The sequence below is a fragment of the Carassius gibelio genome, chromosome A24 (assembly GCF_023724105.1).
Source record: "Carassius gibelio isolate Cgi1373 ecotype wild population from Czech Republic chromosome A24, carGib1.2-hapl.c, whole genome shotgun sequence".
NCBI classification, from domain to species: domain Eukaryota; kingdom Metazoa; phylum Chordata; class Actinopteri; order Cypriniformes; family Cyprinidae; genus Carassius; species Carassius gibelio.
This window is the reverse complement of record NC_068394.1, coordinates 23,429,726-23,448,897: the sequence shown is the minus strand read 5'-3', so window position 1 is coordinate 23,448,897 and position 19,172 is coordinate 23,429,726. Positions and strand designations below refer to the sequence as shown.

The 19,172-nt window shown below is 33.0% G+C and overlaps 2 protein-coding genes across 2 annotated transcripts; both read left to right on the top strand.

Moving 5' to 3' along the window:
- Positions 1–1,405: 1,405 nt before the first annotated feature.
- On the top strand, positions 1,406–12,153 carry LOC127946062 (uncharacterized). The gene is made up of 15 exons (XM_052542354.1): positions 1,406–1,547; positions 1,665–1,685; positions 3,202–3,329; positions 3,434–3,712; positions 4,303–4,398; positions 4,494–4,644; positions 7,799–7,834; positions 7,915–7,941; positions 8,394–8,527; positions 8,630–8,908; positions 9,017–9,112; positions 9,226–9,379; positions 10,157–10,180; positions 11,047–11,123; positions 11,215–12,153. The coding sequence occupies exons 1-15, from the start codon at positions 1,490–1,492 to the stop codon at positions 11,293–11,295; spliced, it is 1,641 nt and encodes a 546-aa protein (XP_052398314.1). The 5' UTR covers positions 1,406–1,489; the 3' UTR covers positions 11,296–12,153.
- Positions 12,154–12,742: 589 nt separating this feature from the next.
- On the top strand, positions 12,743–18,692 carry LOC127946384 (sushi, nidogen and EGF-like domain-containing protein 1). Its single transcript, XM_052542926.1, has 7 exons — positions 12,743–13,068; positions 13,527–13,628; positions 14,881–15,014; positions 15,116–15,412; positions 15,512–15,607; positions 15,686–15,824; positions 18,646–18,692. Exons 2-7 carry the CDS (start codon positions 13,571–13,573, stop codon positions 18,690–18,692), a joined length of 771 nt encoding a protein of 256 aa, XP_052398886.1. The 5' UTR covers positions 12,743–13,068; positions 13,527–13,570.
- The last annotated feature ends 480 nt before the right edge of the window (positions 18,693–19,172 follow it).

The following is a 19,172-nucleotide window of genomic DNA, read 5'->3' as shown; positions in this document are numbered from 1 at the left end:
CATTTCTTGGTAGCACCTTATTTTAGTTTCTTTGTTAGCCCTAAACCAAATCTTAAACCTATAATATATACATGTTGTTAAAATACTACTATGTACTTAAATATATAAGTACAATCATATGACATATTTAGGCATCTTAACATTTGACTTGGTAAGTGGATAAAAAAATAGAGCACTAAAGTTTGTAGTATACTAAATGTTTGCTGATTTTTGCAGTAGACAGACATGTTTTGTATAGTTGCTTTGGCATCTGATTTAAATTAATTGGTGAAGAGTTACAGGCGCAGTGGCATTAAATCCATTGAATCATTAATCGACTTATGAATATGTGACAGTACAACACTCTCATTGCTGTTCTTTTTGAGTTCACTGAAGGAATGTGTGTACTCTACCTGTTATCTAATCTAAAATCTAAATGAAAGATCTGAAGTGAAACTGTTTTCTATTTTATAACTTACTGGTGATTTTCCAAAAACAAAATAAAATCTTTCATTCCAGGGGGCGTTCTGCCCTTGAGCAAAGGCAGGTGTAGAGTAAAAACCAGTGCACACTTCCTGCTAACCCATAGCAGGTGAAAGAGCGTCGCCGGAGCAGCTGTCTGAGGTAAGAGAAATTATTATCTTTAAAGTAATGCTCTGGTTCTCTAGGGCCTTACTTTTGTAATTAATTTAACTAAAGCATTACATTAGAAGGGTGTATCTTTTATTTTCAAAACAAAATATCTTACCTTTTACTCCACTAAATTTGATAAAAACATATGATTTATCATTATTTGAAACAGAAGAAATCGGGACCTTCCCTAAAGTGATTTATTTTTATTTTGAGACAAATCTGTCAAATTGGACTGATCTGTTTGCAATAAACAAAGTTGTCATATACGACAAAAAAAAAGCAGACTTAAAAAAAGTAAATGTAAAGTAAAAGCCATTAGCAAAACTGAAGTGAGTGACAGAAGAGTTACTAGTGCTGAATTTTACTATTGATTATTATAAATGAAAAGCATATTGAGAATGTGCATGACTTCATTGTTTTTAAACTAATTTTAAAGGATGAGTATTTTAAGCTTAAGTTAACTGCTTGAATGTGAAAAAACTGCTTTTTTTTTTTTTTTTGTACTGGAAGCTTATGTCACTAAAAACAAATTCCTTGTATGCGTAATCATACTTGGCAATAAAGCTCTTTCTGATTCTATATATACTGAAATGCACATTTCTATAGCGTAAAGTGTAATATGTATTTACACATATGCTCACTGTAGTCAATCTTAAGGTAATCACATAGAAATAAACAGCTGGAATTTTTCTGTTGTTTCAGTGGCTTTGAATGACTCCAGTGAGATTTGATTGAGTTACCTGAGTATTAATAACTGTGTTTTGTAAGAGACATTCCATAGACGTTGGTTTAGACTGTGTTTATGATAATGCATGATGTTTTAATACTCTAAGATTACAAAAGGAGGATTCCTGGTTTTATCTCTGACGTCATCATCATGAGATTGTCTCCAGTTTTCCAACATCTGCTGGTGTTCATATCAGTCCTGTCACTCTGTAAGGTTTTTTTTTTTTTTTGTTTACTGTTTGATTATCAGTCTTAATGTGTCAAAGGCAATAAAAATATACAAATGTGTGCTGGTGAGTTTAATCGTTTATCTTTCTATTTAATAGCCAGAGTACAAACAACAGCAGGTAATATATTTATATTTATATTTATTATTATTATTACATCTATTTTTCTCACAAACTGAATACACTGCTTTGGTGTGAAATGAACAAATTTCTTCTCAAACCATCCTCATCACTTTGTGTTATTGTTACCACCTAGTTTATTAAACATTATTGCTCTGATAGTAAATTGTTTTTAACTTATTTGTTATTTTTTAAAGCCATGTACTGATATGAGCAGCTCAACAGCCTTTTGTCACACATCACGACTGGATCTCATGTCTTTACAATCATGTACATCATCAGGAAGTTAAATTATGTTTCATCCCATAATTAAAGCCCCTCTTCACATAAAAAAAACATTTAGTACAAATGAAATATACTTCAGTTAGATTTTACTATAACTGTCAGCATGAAATGAAAATGTATTTATTTCAGTTTTTTTTTTTTTTTTTTTTTTTTTTACAGGGACAATACAAATCAATAATACATATGTACAATGTGCCATAATTAGTTAAAAGGCTATTTTACATCTGCAATTTTTATTGATAGCCTATTGATGTGAACAATTTTATATATATATATATATATATATATATATATATATATATATATATATATGTATATATATATATATATATATATATATATATATATATATATATATATATATATATATATATATATATATATATATATATATATATATATATATATATATATATATATATATATATATATATATATATATATATATATATATATATATATATATATATGTGTATATATATATATGTGTATATATATATGTGTATATATATATATGTGTATATATATATATGTGTATATATATATATATATATATATATATATATATATATATATATATATATATATATATATATATATAAATTTAAAATTATTATTATCATTAGAATTACTTTATTTTTAAATCAAAACATGATGCATAGAACCAAGTTCCTGTCATGCGTATTTTCTTTTTCAATAATCCATAACAGATTATTGAAATATATAATCTGATGTTACTTCCTTTTTTTTGCAATTAATTTACTGTCAAAAACTGTAACAAATGTTATGGAGAAATGTTTATTTAATTTATTTTACATCAGTTGACTCTAATCTGATTGGCTGGAAGGTGTGTGTTTAAGCAATAGCTCCAGTCAGTTTAATTATCACAGACACGCTGCCATCATTGAACCTGAAGCACACTTTACGTTGCTGTTTTTGATTAATTAAAATGATTTGCAGTTCCACTGTTAACAAAAGTTCACAGACATGGGAAATTAACACGTGCAATCTCTCTCACACACACACATTAATTTAAATAAATGTAATCTTACTACACTGCGTTATCTCTGTCTCTGATTTAAAGCAAGGAGAATGCTACTACTGTAACTAATAATCACAACCAGATTCCCAACACGAGTCATGTCTTAACAAACATGAGAGGAAATCTATCAGAAATGTAAATGTCAAATCTTTTGTATTTTTCTTTTCTTTACTCACTCACCACCACCAGAAATATTCTACCCATTCGGCTCAGCAGCTGGAGACACAAACAATACTGCTGCTGATGATGGAAGCTCCTCTGTTATTCAACTGTTGAGTCCATTTCCATTCTTTGGCCGCACATACCAGCAGATTTATGTAAGAATTTGATTCCATCTTCATTCTGAGTCTACATGTGACTGATAAATGCTTTATAAACTCATCTGTGATCAGTGATTTGGACAATATTTCTCATGTTGTAGGTTAATAATAATGGACACCTCACATTTAACCAGCCTTCATCAGCATTTGTTCCCTACTCATTCCCCGCTAGAGGAAGCCAAGATGTAATTGCTGGTCTCTGGACTGATCTTGACAACCGTCAGAGAGGTGTAGTTTCTTATCATCAGTACACCAGTGGAAATGTTCTCACACGTGCCACTCAGGATATAAACACACATTTCCCAAATCTGAACTTCACCGCTTCTTGGGTCTTCGTTGCAACTTGGGATAAAGTCGCTTACTTCAGCTCAACCAACACAGTGAGTTTGTTTTCCCCTTTATTCTTTACTCAATTCAATGGCAATAAAAATATTTAATTTACATGATAATAATGATAATAAATCAATTTCCACATTCCCAGTTCCTGGCTAAAAATGCTAGTTTTAACTATTTAATCATTTTTGCATTGTATTGAAGAAGGACATTAAGAACCATTCTCTAAACAGATATTAGGTTATCTTTAGTGCTACCTGAGTTACAGAGAGATATTTTTTTTTCTTTTTTTTTTTTAATAGTTGTCATTTCCATTTACATGTAATCATTTAGCAGACAATTTTATCCAAAGTGACTTAAACATAAGGACAATAGTAGCAATTATACCACGAAAGAGCAATAATATGGAATATATGATATTGCCTTTGGTCACTATTTTTAGTTTGTCTTTCATCATAAAAAAATAATAACAAAATAAAAAAATTGAGCCAGGAAAGTTTTTGAAATTTGGTTGATTTGAATGACCCAACAACAATATTTAATAATAAAAGAAAGAAAAATTAATATAGAGCAAATACACAAAACATTCAACAATGATCAGTTTAAGGTAATTACATTTTATTTCTGACCTTTTCAGGAAACATCCTTTCAAGTCATTTTAATTGCAGACAGTAATTTTTCATTTATTCTGATGAATTATGGTGAAATTGCTGTAACAGGACATCCAGTGCAGGTAAAAGAAACTTGCTTTCTGTGTGTATTGTGTATTTTATATATGTATATATGTGTATATGTATGTGTGTGTGTAATTCTTTCTTGGTTGTACAGGCTGGTTATGACACAATAAACTCCACACACTACATAGTGATCAATGGATCAAACAGTGGCAGCTCCATCTCAAACCTCAGGAACTCCAGTAATGTCGGTGTTTCAGGACGATGGGCCTTCAGGGTGGATGGTGGACTACAAATTTCTGAAGGTAAAGTTTTTGCCTTTTCTTAAATACAACCGCAATTCCAGAAAAGTTGGCATGTTTTGTGAAATTCCATAAAATCAAGAATAAGTTATGTTATACTTACATTTTTATTTTGATGGCTGCAACACACTCCAAAAACGCTTTTTTGAAGCTTTGATTGTGTTTACAGTGTGCAATATAACATGTGTTCATGTTTCACGTGTAAAAAAACACAGTATTTTTGACACAATTCACCTATCTGTATACCGCTGTTTTCACTGTCACAAAAACGGGCTGATGTCTTCCTTGTTCTATAAAGTCCCTCCTTCAGAAATACGTAATGAGTTCTGATTGGGCCAGCGGTTCCTGTGTTGTGATTCGACAGCAGCTTACAGCAGGCTGACCTCCTGGTAATGTGATTGGACTAGAACGCACGGAGATGTACTTATAATCACAGGAGCGCTTTTACTGACAAGATGCGCATGAACATCGCATTTGTTTTTTTGCACAGCCCTAACATCTAGTTAACAAAGCTAACTTTATGTAGTAAGTTACAGAAACTGTTAAACGCACCAACTTAAATAATAAAATACACTTACCGGTTGTGGTCCATAAACAACGCCTTCTCCAGACAAAGAGGGAACTGCTCCATCTTTCAAGAATAATCTTTGTGCGAATCCGGCATTAAACTGATTGAGAAAGTTGTCCTCAGCAAAATGTGCTGCACATAGTTTTACATGTGGATTATAATTTTCGGGAACCGTGTTAAACATAAATTGTAACCATTAAACTCCAAGTACAGCGTCCCTGGGAAGCCCAAACAAAGATGATTGGACTCAGAGATGAAAATAACAGCGTTTCAACGACATGTCGAACACAAACGCAGCTCTTCCTTGTTCTCCGTCGGAGCGCAACAAGGCCACGCAGGGGCGTAGCAAGCTTTTCAAAAGTGTGGGGGATGGATGTGGTTTGTTTATAAACAATAAAAATGATGAACACATTGACAGAGGGGTACAAAATGCAGGGCTTAAAGTTCTCTGGCACTGTGCGGGATTTCCGGCTTGCAGTGTTTGGCTGGGAAAAAAATAATCCTACATTAAAAAAGAAAAAAAAAAGAAAAAAAAATTAGAAAAGGGGAGAAAAAAAACGCAAAATCAGAAAAGGGGAGAAAAAAACGCCCACACAAAGCTTTTTCTCTGGTGGTATAAATAATGTAACAATTTACTGTTTTTAAACATTAAAATAATATACACTTTTTTTTCATAGTTCTTCAACAGGTACGCAAACAATATCCCAATAATAGCAATTAGCATTAGTCTAAAAAACGAAAAATAATACCGAAAACACTCGACATGTCAACAAAACGATTAACAGAACATCTTCCCAAACACATATAAAGCTTATTTAAAAACCTCTAAAGCATAAACACTCATTCAAAGTACCTGGAAAAGGGAGATGTAAATAACCATAAGTTCCCGCCTCCTCAGCACGAGCTGACCGATAACACCATAGACATCATATGGATAACACCCCAAGAGAGGCGGGACTTAAGGCAGAACAGCCAATCATCAGCCGATCACACTCAAAGCCGGTGTCAAGTTTGAGAGGGAGGGGGGAGGAGGCAGCCTCGGCGAGCGCAGACACAGAGCGGTCAGAGAAACGGAGGAACGACTGTAGTAAGGCGTTTGTGCAAAACTGCGGAAAAACTGCAGAAAATGTGCGGGTGTCGAACCCTCTCGCCGGGAAAAGTGTGGGTGTTAAAACCCCCACATCCCCCACGGGTGCGACGCCCCTGAGGCCACGCCCCCTTTTTGTGAATTCATGTGGGCGGAGGTTAGTCAAAAAACTGTTTTAGTGACGTCATTACTGCAGGAACTAGAGGGATGTAGTCCAAATGGGTCGTTTTTTGTAGGCGAATTCTGTTAAATATCTCGCTTGGCATTGAACTTTGAGCTTTAGAATTGTACAGATATTATTTATACTCTAACAACAACATTTCACACTAACTAGAGTTTAAAACATGGGATCACGAAGAAGGGGACCTTTAAAATGTTTAATTGTTGAAATTTTTTTGTCCAATCTCTCTTAATACAAGACTTACACAGACACTCAGCAGTCTGTGATCCAAACGGGTCCGTTGATGATGAAAGTCACATGGTCATGGTTTTTTGGGACTGGGAACTTGATGCCCATTTTTCCCAGAAACATGTTGAAATGTGGACTTATTTAACAACAGCACACATTTCCACTGTCTTTTTGACTACCTGATAGGAGCCTGTATGTCTATGTCACAATGTGGGAAGATTTGCATAACTGCCCAAATGTTCACACAAAGAACGGAGGCGTAGCTTTGATTCTCACTGTAGTATTCTTATGCAGTGCCACCTGAGAGCTCAAAGGTCATGTTCCTGGATTTCTCTGGATTACCTGAATATTCACACAATATTATACATGGTAGTTGCTAGTTGGTAAAAAACTAAGTTCTTTGCAATCTTGCAGTGAGAAAAGTGATTTTGATTTGTTAGACACTTATCTCATAAAAAAAGTGATGACTCATGATCCAGCTTTGCTTGCAAAGACTGAGATGCTCCTGATACCCTCACCTTTTACCAATTCAGCTGCTTTCTCTTTTATTTTTTCTCCGTCCCAACTTTTTTTGGGTGTGTTGCAAAAATGTATACATTTAAGTTGGTCAGTGAAAACTTTGAAAATATTTTCTTAGTACTTTTTGTCAACTGAATAAAAGTTAAAGAGAATTAACAAATCACAGATTCTTGATTTTAATGCATTTTACAAAACATCCCATGTTTTCTGGAATTGGGGTTGTATATTAAATAAATAGGTTTTGTTTTACAAGCCAGTGTTTTGATAACTATAAATATTACATAACCCCATAATGTATTTGCATAATTAGTTTAAAACATGTCATTTCATAAATCCAAGTGAGTGTCACAGTATCAGTACAACTAGTCTACTCCTAAAAGTAAACGCAAAATAATCTTCTAACAGATATACACATTCAATCTTGTACTGGTGTATAATTATGGATCAATGCATGGTTCAGTTGGTTGCCTCAGTATGTGCTGCCCTAATTTCCCTTTTTCAGTAGAAAATATGTAACCACAGAATAAGACCTGTACGAAAAAGTATTTAATGGTGTTTGTGTTCATTCTCTCAGTAAACCCCACATCGTCAACCACCACAGTCTCAACAGGTAATAATGCTGTGAATACCATATACTGTATAAGATATATATATAGTGTTTTCTAATCTCTTGATATTTTTCTTTAACAGCCATTCTCCCAGTGACTGCAAAACCAGGTAATTTTGAATTAAGGATATGTTTATGTCAGAAACACGCTATTACAAAGTTCATGTTATGTACAGTAGGTAAGAATCACATTGCAGTAGAGACTTTCTGATCTGCATTTCTCCACCTGATCCTTGGATGTTTATGTCTCCTCAAACCATCCTCCTCACTTTATGTGTTGCCTGTATAGATGCATATCTTCCTCCAGTATGATTGTTACCATCTGCGGTTGATTTAAACTTCTTAATTATTGCCCCGATAGAAGAAAAAGTGTCCATTTTCAGCAGTTAGTTATTTTATTACAGCCACTTCTTGACTTGTGCAGCTCTAAAGCTTTTTGTCACATGTAAATACAGTATTATTTGGTCTTTTCCACACTTTCTGTTCGTGCTAATTATTGTGATGCTTATCTAGAAATGGAAACATCAGTCTGTTTTATTTTTTTTATTTATTCTCTTGGCAGCACCAGCAATATTCTACCCATTCGGCTCAACAGCAGGAGACAAAAGCAATCCTTTTGATGATGATGGGAGCTCTTCAGTTATTCAGCTGTTGAGTCCATTTCCATTCTTTGGCCGCACATACCAGCAGATTTATGTAAGAATTTGACTCCATCTTAATTCTAAGTCTAAATGTGAGTGAAGGGTCTGTCATCAGTCATCAGTCATTATCAATTTTGACTGATGTCTCTTATTACAGGTTAATAACAATGGACATCTCACATTTGACAAGCCTTCATCACTATATACTCCTTACTCATTTCCTGCTAATAGAAGCCAAGATATAATTGCAGGTCTCTGGACAAACCTTAACAACAATGTGAGAGGTGTCATTTCATACCAGCAGTACACTGACGGAAATGTACTTACACGTGCCTCTCAGGATATAAACACACATTTCCCAAATCTGACTTCCAACGCTTCTTGGGTCTTTGTAGCAACTTGGGATAAAGTCGCTTACTTCAACTTTAGCAGTACAGTACGTGTGATATACTGTTTTACTGTTTGATATACTGTTTTCACTTCATGAAGGATAGAACTCTAAGAGATTTTCTTTTTTCTTTCTTTTTTTTCTCAATATTTTCAGGAAACATCTTTTCAAGTGGTTTTAATTTCAGATGGAAATTTTTCATTTATTCTGATTAATTATGGTGACATTGCTGTAACAGAACATCCAGTGCAGGTGAAAGAAACTTGTTTCTGTCTTAGGAAGAAAATGTTATTATCCAGTACCATAGAACAGTATATGTATGTGTACTGTCTAAATTTTCATTTGCTTTTACATATTTTGTACAGGCTGGTTATGACACAGTAAACTCCACAGACTACTTTGTGATTCCTGAATCAAACAATGGGAGCATCATCTCAAACCTCAGGAACTCCAGTAATGTTAATGTTACAGGCCGATGGGTCTTCAGGGTGGACAGTGGACAACACAACATCTCTAAAGGTAAACGCTCTCTAGATTAGGGGTTTTCTACAACCAATGCTTTAATCAGTTTTATAGAACACTGTGTGATGTTTAAAACAAATTAAAAATTTAATTACACTGAATATTTTGTATAATATTTTATGTCTTTTAGTACATGTCAGTCAGCTTTAAGCTCATCTATATAGTAGTTCACTTCTAAAAGACAAATTACAGATGCACACTTAAAATTGCAGTCTTTCTCTTGCAAGAAAAAAGACAAAAGTGTTTATGACTCACTCTGTCTATAAATCACTCTGTTGCATCTTTTTGGCTGTGCATTTATTGAATGAGCACTGTGCAATGTCCGAAATGATTGCACTATATTTTCACTGTTTTATTCTATTTTATTTTATATTTTTTTTGTGTGTAAAATCATTTTCTGTTTTTAAATGTTTTAATCATTTTAAAAGTTTTAAAATTGCTTGTTTTATTTTTTGTTATTATTTTTCTTCATCATTATTTTACTTTCTTTTATGTAAAGCACTTTGAATTACCATTGTGTACGAAATGTGCTATATAAATAAACTTGCCTTGCCTTGCCTATAATCAAGTTTGCTAAAGAATCAGAATGAGCTTTTTCGCCAAGTCTGTCCAAGCACACAAGGAATCTGCTCTTGATAAAGTACATGCATATATATATATATATATACATGAATAATAATACTAATAAAAACAACAAAAGAGAAAGCACAGGGCAGAATATTGCACTTCTCGAGTTCATGAGGTGTTTAATGGTGTTTGTGTTCATCCTTTCAGAAACAGAAACCACAAACTCGACAGGTAATAATGCTGTGACTGACTGAAGAAACACGCTTATTATCATTGTAAATTCTGATTTGAAATAATAGTCTAGTTAAAAAAAAAGAAGTTTATTAAACCTAGACAAAAACTAAAAATATATGTACACATGATTATGTCGTCATTTGATGCATCAGGCTTTAATGGCTTGTATGATATTGTGAGAATATTAAGCTCATACTCCTCAGTTTTAGTCCCAAGCAGAGTATATGAAATTTGGTGCAGATGCTTATATTTATATGGCCAAAAATTAAAGAAAATTCTGAAAGCTTCCAATGTAAATCAATCTGATCATAATAAATGTATAGCAGATACTTAAATAAAACGAATACAAATATCACTATAAATCTCCCAATAATATGTCTTGGTAAGATATTTAAATGTTTAGTTTAGTTTTTGTGCAGAGCAAAACATAAAATGCAATGCAATTCATTTATAATTGAGAGATATAGAAACAAATAATTATTCCTCAAAAAACTGATGATCACTTTTGTTACATTTAAAAAATTATTTTTCTAAATAATTGTGTATGGATAATCAATTAAACCTAAGATGTTTCAGTCCAGTAAATATTCATATTGAAATATAATTAACAATATACAAGTTAATCTTTTACAATTATCTTATATCTTATAAAATTGATTTCACAGCAGAAAACAAAAACAAAAAAACATGTAGTTTGACCAGAAGTTGGACATTAATAGAGTTATACTAAAAGGCTTTTAAATGCTTGGTACCTTCAACTAACGGAGCCAGTAAACATTTCCACTTGATTTCATATAAACATTCAATTGTTTGGTATATAACTCAACAAATGCTGAGATTTTGTGTGTGTGTTTCCTATTTAGTCATTGGATTTCGAGTGAGAATTAAATCATTTCTTGACCTAACAAACAGTACAAACACCAATACAGTTTTACAGCAAGTAAGCTACACATACAGCTATTTATACATTCAGTCTATATTGCTATTGGAGAACGACTACTGGAAAGTCTGTTTGTCCATCTGTGTTTCAGATAAAACGGGAAATGGTCAAGTACGGTCTGCCAAACAGCATCGAGTTGAAATTAAGAAAAGTGCAAAGGATAAATCCATAATACCGGTCTCCTTCAGGAAAAGAAATAAAACCGGTTACTATCTTAACTGTGCTCAGCGAATATCCCAGTGATCATGTAAAGATTTAAAGACACCAGTTTTCATTAAACACCACATCAGCCAGTCTACATTTCTGTATTAATCAGCACTGATTTTGATACAGCCTTCACGTAGCTGTAAAAATGTAAAAAGTTCAGTTCACAGGTAATGCATGAACTGAAAAAATATCACTTGAATGCAATGTACCGTAAGTTTCTTTTGAACAAAAGCTTCTGCTAAATGCATTAATTCAATATGTCATATATACTATATATATATACTATATATACATGATTCTGTCTGCTGCTTTCTGTCTGTAAAGTATTTAAATACAGGCAGAACTTAATCAGGTTAAACATCATATTGAATTTTACATGCATGAAAATGGGACTGTTGGGGATACATTTACTGTATTTACAATAGCATTATCATCATAGCTTTAGAAAGGTACCAAATCGTGTAATTTTCAAAACTCCCAACTTTCAAAACTGTTTTATGTAGTTCTTTTCTATTGAAAGTTATTTTCAGAAAAATGTTCACAAACAACAGTACAATCCATTGAATGCACTGTACTACTGCTATACTGCACTGTAGCTTTGTTTTCATTTCTGTCAAAAATAAATAGGCTATGGCACTATGACTATGTATAGAAAATGTATGACAATAACGTTCAAGGATAAATATATTAATATTAAAACTGTAGTGTAGCAAAGACAGTTATATTCAAGCCATTTTAAGACGAATCAATTATTTTCATGGGGAAAAATGTACAATGTTGTCTTGAGGGGACTTTAAGAAGAAAATGCTTTAAAATTCTTTATGCACCAAGAGTTTGTAATTTCTGTGACGGTTTCTATTGTTTGCTTTTTAGTTTTTTTCAGTAGGGAAATAAAACTTAATGGTAAAACATTTTACATTTAAAAAAAAAATGATTTGATGTTGATTTAATGTTTGATAATCATTCGGGGAAGAACATACAGTACATTCACTTAATGTTTGTTTCTGTTGTATCCTCATTCTTTACATGCTTGGTTTTTTCATCTGCTGTTCTCAGTTTATTCCTATGAATACAGCTCCATCATTCTGATATCCATTATTCAGTTCGGTAACTTGAGTAATGAGCAATATTATGGAGGGGGGACTCATATTTTATCCGGAAGCAACAGTTTGAGGTTAAAGACACCTTCATGATGGATGCAGCTTTTTCACTTCACAAGATGTTAACCGATTGACTGGAGTGGTGTTTACTTGCTATTTCTACATAATAAAATTGTGCCAGGGTTCACAAATTGAACCAGTGTTTTTTTTTTTTTTTTTTTTTTTTTTTTTGACCAGGTTGGATGTAATGCTACTTTTCTCCCCCAAATCTGTTTTTTTTTTTTTTTTTTTTTTTTAATGAAGAAACAAACTATTCCTGTAACTGAGTTTATGGCAGTTTGACAGTTTTTTTTGTTTTGTTTTAAGTTTCAATCTTAAAACAGCTAACACAGTCACACTGACTTGCACTGACTTGATTTGTTGTAGTATAGTTTACCTGTCAACAACAACAACAAAAAAATGTTTGGCTCTTGGCATATCATGCTGTAATCATACGGTGTAAATGTTCTGTGTAACTTCTTTTTTCCCCATTCCAGCGGATGTTTCCTCTTAAACGCAGGTCTGGGACACATTTAAAACCAATGACAAGTTCCTGCTAACCCACAGCAGGCACAAGAGTCTGTTAGAAGCTGTCTGAGGTAAGTCAGATCTTTTTCTGTTAAGCTACATAAGCTTTATTCTAGGTTTTATATTTTATTTTAGTCAATTAAATCTGTCCTTCCTGAATAAAAATATTAATTTCTTAAAAAAATAAAGAAATAAAAACATTTGTTACAAAGAGTATTATCACAGTATCCACCAGATCCTCGAGTCAGTAATTAAGGTGCATATTTACAATAGTAGCCTACACCGAGTAGTGTAACATATGAATGTACACAATTTGTATACTGTAATTCATTTTAAGGTAAACACCTATTTGAAATAAAGATCTGATGATAATTGAATAATAATTTTATATTTTATATTAGCTGTTTTCATACGGCTGTGAATGAATTATCTGATTTCTATTAAAGCTTTCATTGAGAGCCATTCATTGGTTTATTTTATTTATTTTATTTTTAATAATGCATTATACTTTAACGCTGTCTGATTACAGGAGAAGGACTCCTACATTCTGGTTTTATCTCTGACGTCGTCATCATGAGATTGTCTCCAGTTTCACCACATCTGCTGGTGTTCATATCAGTCCTGTCACTCAGTAAGGCTTTGACCTTTATTGATCTTAATGTGGCAAAGACAACATAAATATAAAAATGTGTGTTTCTGAGTTTGATCATATTTCTTACTCTTTAACAATCGGGTCACATTTTTGGGGTGGTGGTTGAAAAAATGGACAAAAAATAAATTAATAATGCGTATTATGTGAAACTTATAATGCAAAATGAAATGAAAAAATTCTCTACTTATGATAATTCACAAAAAAAAAAAAAAAAAAAAAACAACAATATGGCCAATCAGAACTCTTTAATGTAACAAGCTGCTCATAAGTCTTCGGAATTTTTCATGAAAAATGGATCAAGTGGAACTTTTGAAGTTCTTTAAAAAGAGGACAACAGAAAATGTATGATTTTTCCTTGATTATAATTTAAAGACAGTCTTATGTTATTGTGCTGTAGCTTATGTGTGACTGTGAGGGATGAGTTAACGACTTTGCAAAAAATAAAAAACTTATTCAAGCAATGAAAGAAAAAAATAGCCTATACCCATTAAAAATTACACACATTTTGTAATCATTATGTAAAATTAGCTACAGAAACAGCATCACCCCCTCCCCTCCCCCACCCGACCGATAAATAAACTGACTTGTTTTTTTATGTACATTAGAAACTGTTTTATAATTGAATGTTCATTTTTATTTAATAGGCATTACAACAGCAACGGCATGGACAGGTAACTATGACCATTGAATTAACAGTCTATACATTCATATCAATATCACCACAATTATAAGATCGCAACTTGCAAAAAGTTGATCTTTAGACATCACAGACCTGATGATATCTGCATGGCATACTCTTGAAACCAGAAATTCCCCTGATGAAAGGTATAATAACTGAAACTGAAATGTGTGCTTGATGAGCGAAAACAGATGTAATTTGTTCTTGCACATCAAGCATGTGCGTTAGAGCTTACATTTACCATATTTAATGAGCGTAAGATGGATATAGGATTAAGCTTGTTTGTCATCTCACGATTAGAGCCAAGGTGACTTACTGTACCATGTTCTTAATCACTCAAGTGAACTTAAAGACAAAGAGTACGAATGGGAAGATAGATTGTACTCTTAGAGATGATTTTTATAGTGATTAAATATTTTACTGTCACATCTGCAGTTACACCCCACTACTAATTAAAGGCAGATTCACATTTGATGTAGACAAACATAAGTCATAAATCTTTGTGAATTGTTAACATTTTGTATTTTTTGTGCTCTCTCTCTCTCTCGTCAGCACCGGTGATATTCTACCCATTCGGCTCAGCAGCAGGAGACACACAAGTTCTTGAAACTGGGTCTGAAACCTCTGCATTTGTTGCCTTCTCCACTCCATTTAAGTTCTTTGGCCGCACATACAGCCACACATATGTGAGGATCCGGTTCTATTGCCAGTCTAATATGAATGAAAATGTTGTGGTAAGCCAGTTCATGCTTTCCTTGTGTATCTGAAGTGATTTATTTTATTTCAGGTTAATAATAACGGACTCCTTACATTCAACCAAGCTTTACCAGAAGCTCAACCTAACATCTTTCCCACATTTGGAAGTAGAGACTTCATTGCTCCGCTCTGGGCGGACCTTGATGACATTAGTATAGGCCTTTACTCCTATCAGCAGTACACAAATGGAAGTGTTCTCACTCGTGCCACTCAGGATATAAACCAGTATTACCCTCAGATGAACTTCAATGCTTCTTGGGTCTTTGTTGCAACGTGGGACTTTGTTTTAACGTCAAATATAACTGTTTTAAATCTTCACTTAGCACCGGTAAGTTTTTCTTCTTTTTCGTTCACAGATGGTCTCAGACTGTATAGACAGATGAATCATGACGTTGTGTGTGTTTGTGTTTTTTCTTTTTTTTTTCAGGCTATCACTTTTCAAGTGGTTTTGGTTTCAGGTGGTGGTTATTACTTCATTTTGATGAATTATTGTGACTGTGTTGCGATATCCATTTCAGTGGAGGTAAAACAAATATTAAAGGATTTAAATGATATTCTATCCTGGTTGTGTATTTAAACAACCTTTGATTGGTTTTTACAGGCAGGATATGACACCATAAACTCCACTGACTACTATCGGATTCATTATTCAACTAATGGCAACTACCTCCCAAACCTCAAGAACACAACTAACGTAAATGTTCCGGGTCGCTGGGCCTTCCCTGTGAACGACAGACCAGGTAGGACTTTCATCCGGATCTGTGTTATCCGTTCTGTACACACTAAAAAATGTTGGGTTAAAAATAACCCAACGAGTAACCCATCTATGGGTTGGTATAGCACCTTCCCATCTATGGGTTATTTCAACCCAACCCATTGGGTTAAAATCCTGTTGGGTTAAAAGTTACCCAACAGTGGAGTTAATTATTTATATTAATTAACATCAGTATTTTATTAAAAATTACTTAATACAACCATATTTTGAAACTACTTTGTTGTAACTTACAGATTTTATTTTAATATGCAAGTAACACATTTACAAATATATTTTAAAATATTTTATTTAAATGTACAAGAATGTGTAAAAATACAACTGACATTTTCAGGATGTACAAATATGTCAATTCATATTCATATCAAAACCATAGACTGTAAAAAAATATGGACGTAGTGTCCAGGGCCGTGCACAGACCTTTTGAGGGGCATGTGCTGAAACTGAAAAAGGGCACCCCCTCCCTTTTTTATATCAAGATTATTTAATAAGCCTGCATAAAAGGAAGACATGGTCACATCTTCATGACAAATTAAATTAACACAAAATAATAGTCTCAAAAGCTTTAGATTTATTCATGATTAATAACAACCATAATAATAATATTAGATAATTAGATAATATAAATAAACAGGGTTTTAAGGGCTTCTTTAAACCTAATTACAACAGCTCTTGTGTACTCCCTCTTTTTTTAAATTGCATTTATAGAGAAAAAAAATACTTGAATCATACATAAACATGTTAACCAAATAATTAGCTTATAAAACCAAACAGAAACCAAAATCTTTTTTTATTGAACTTTTTGCACTTTTTTATGAACTTTGCAAAGAAAAAAAATTATATATATTCTCATTTTTAGCTATTCTGTTTGGTTTTATAAGCTAATTTGTATTATTTGGTTAACATGATTATGAATGACATTGAGAAGAGGGGAAGGTGAGCAATGAGTCAAGTATTTTTGACAAACTTTTTTGAAATATAATTTAAGTAATTATGTCCAACTCAATTCCAGATTATAAGAAACTATAGCCATACCGTTACTATAACATATCCAACATGTATACGCCTACCTGGCAAAAATTTGATACTGTGGTGGACCAGGGATGTTGGTCTCTTGAAGGTCTCTTATTCACTACACTTTCCCTAAAATAAGCCAGCAATGAAAAAATAAATAAAAACAGTGTGAAAAGTACAGTTGCAGTGAAAAGCATTTCTGAAGGATCACGTGACACTGAAGAGTACTGAACTGGAATGATGCTGAAAATTCAGCTGTGATCACAAAAATAAATTACATTTTAAAATATATTCAAATAGAAAACAGTTATTTAAAATTGTAAAAATATTACACAATATTACTGTTTTTGCTGTATTTTGGATCAAATAAATGAAGCCTTGGAATGAATCATTAATTACATTCTGCATGATAAAATATAAAGATTTCACAGTGATCTGTAAAAAAAAATTTTAGTTACTACTACATTACTGTAGTAAAACCATGTTTTACTACATTTTATACATGTGAGGAAGAGCGGAGAGTATACCATAACATGATTAGCCTCAATGTTAATAAATTAAGTGTATCAGCAATCATAAATCAAAACAGAAATTTCTTAGAAAAATATATGTTATCTAGGTGAAGGGGATCACTCGTCGCTTTGTGTAAGTTCCAGTACGAAACACCGGGGGGCGCACCTGTTATGATTTTCCGATGGTAAAAACATTATATGTTGTTGTATTACTTATCAATATATCGTTTTTGACCAGCAAATGTGTGGAAATGTGATTTTCTTTTTTGGCCGTCACTAAAACGGCGACGGCGCCTGCCGCTGCCGGGATCACATTACATTTTCATCTAACGTTACAGGTTACAAACTAGATTTGTAGCTATATAGACGGAGCGCTCAGTTTTTCCTGTGGTAAAATGCATTTGGGAAAAATCGCATTTTATAAAAGATGAAATGCTACTGTATGCACGGGCTATTTAAGTGTTGGCTATGTAGGCTATTGGATGGCAAATGCTAGCCCTCTCTCTCTCAGGCGACGTCCCACGTCTCAGTCAGTGAGTCAGTCAGACATCAAATAAATAAAATATGAGCCTTTATAGACCTAGTGTTTAGTAGTACTTACGCAAACAAAAAGATATTTAATACTTGTCTAAACATTTTTTGCAGCTAATATTTAGTGTATTAATACTGGCGAACAAACAGGAATAGCATTCATTCACAATCGATCTGATTATCTGGGGGAAACAAACGGACTAAAGGGAATTAAACCTTTTTTTAACATGTAAAAAAAACAAGAATTAACGTATCAGACACATTACTTAATGTTATGACAGTTATATATACATCATACGATTATATTAACAGTTACTTACCCTTCATAATCAGGCAGGCTGCCGCTGATGCGCACGCTGAGTCTCTGACTGGACCGTTAACATTTGAACCGGAGTGAAGCGGGAAACATATTTAACCCAACAGTTGGGTTATGACTAAAAATAATCCAACGACGAAAAAAAAATTACCCAACAAATTTAAAGATAACCCAACACATTGACCCAATATGTGTAACCCAACGGTTGGGTTAAAAAAACAACCCAACGTGTTTTGCTGTGTACATATTGGTGGTGATATTGATCATTTCCAATGCTGAAGAAAATCGAAACAGTGGGTGTTTACATTGAAGTCTTAAAGGAATTCATTTGAATGAATAATAATAATTAATGCTTAAAAGATGTAATTCAGCAAATGTAGATGTGTATTTTGTTTGTGCTGGTGTTTTGCTTTTAGTTCGTAGCTTTGAGCTCAAATATAGTCCTGATGCTAATGTGCTCTAGTGTTGTGTAGTTTAGCAGATAATTAATGTATATGTATATGTATATGTATATGTATATATATAAACAAAACAGCTTCCAAAATTGCATTTTAAATGGTGAATAAGCCAGGTTTTGACATGCTCCTCTCTGTAGCACCAAATTATGGCAGACCCTTTTTACATTTACAGGGATTTCAGAAGTGGAACTCATTATAGTTGGATAAACTTTTAAGCTGAATGGAAACTACAACAAATATGATTTTTGCATTCCTATTTGCTCCAATAGCAAAAGGGTGGTGGGTGGAAATGGGATACCATGATAGTGTTTTTATGACTTTCCAAAAGAGGAAATGAGATTGATTATGTTGGTCAGAGGAGAGTAAGATGTTATATTTACTGTCACACATAATGCACCACAAGAGGTCATCATAGTCCCACTATGACAGCGAGATTCAGACATATCCTTTGTTTATTCTTTTGGTAGCTCCAGAAATATTCTACC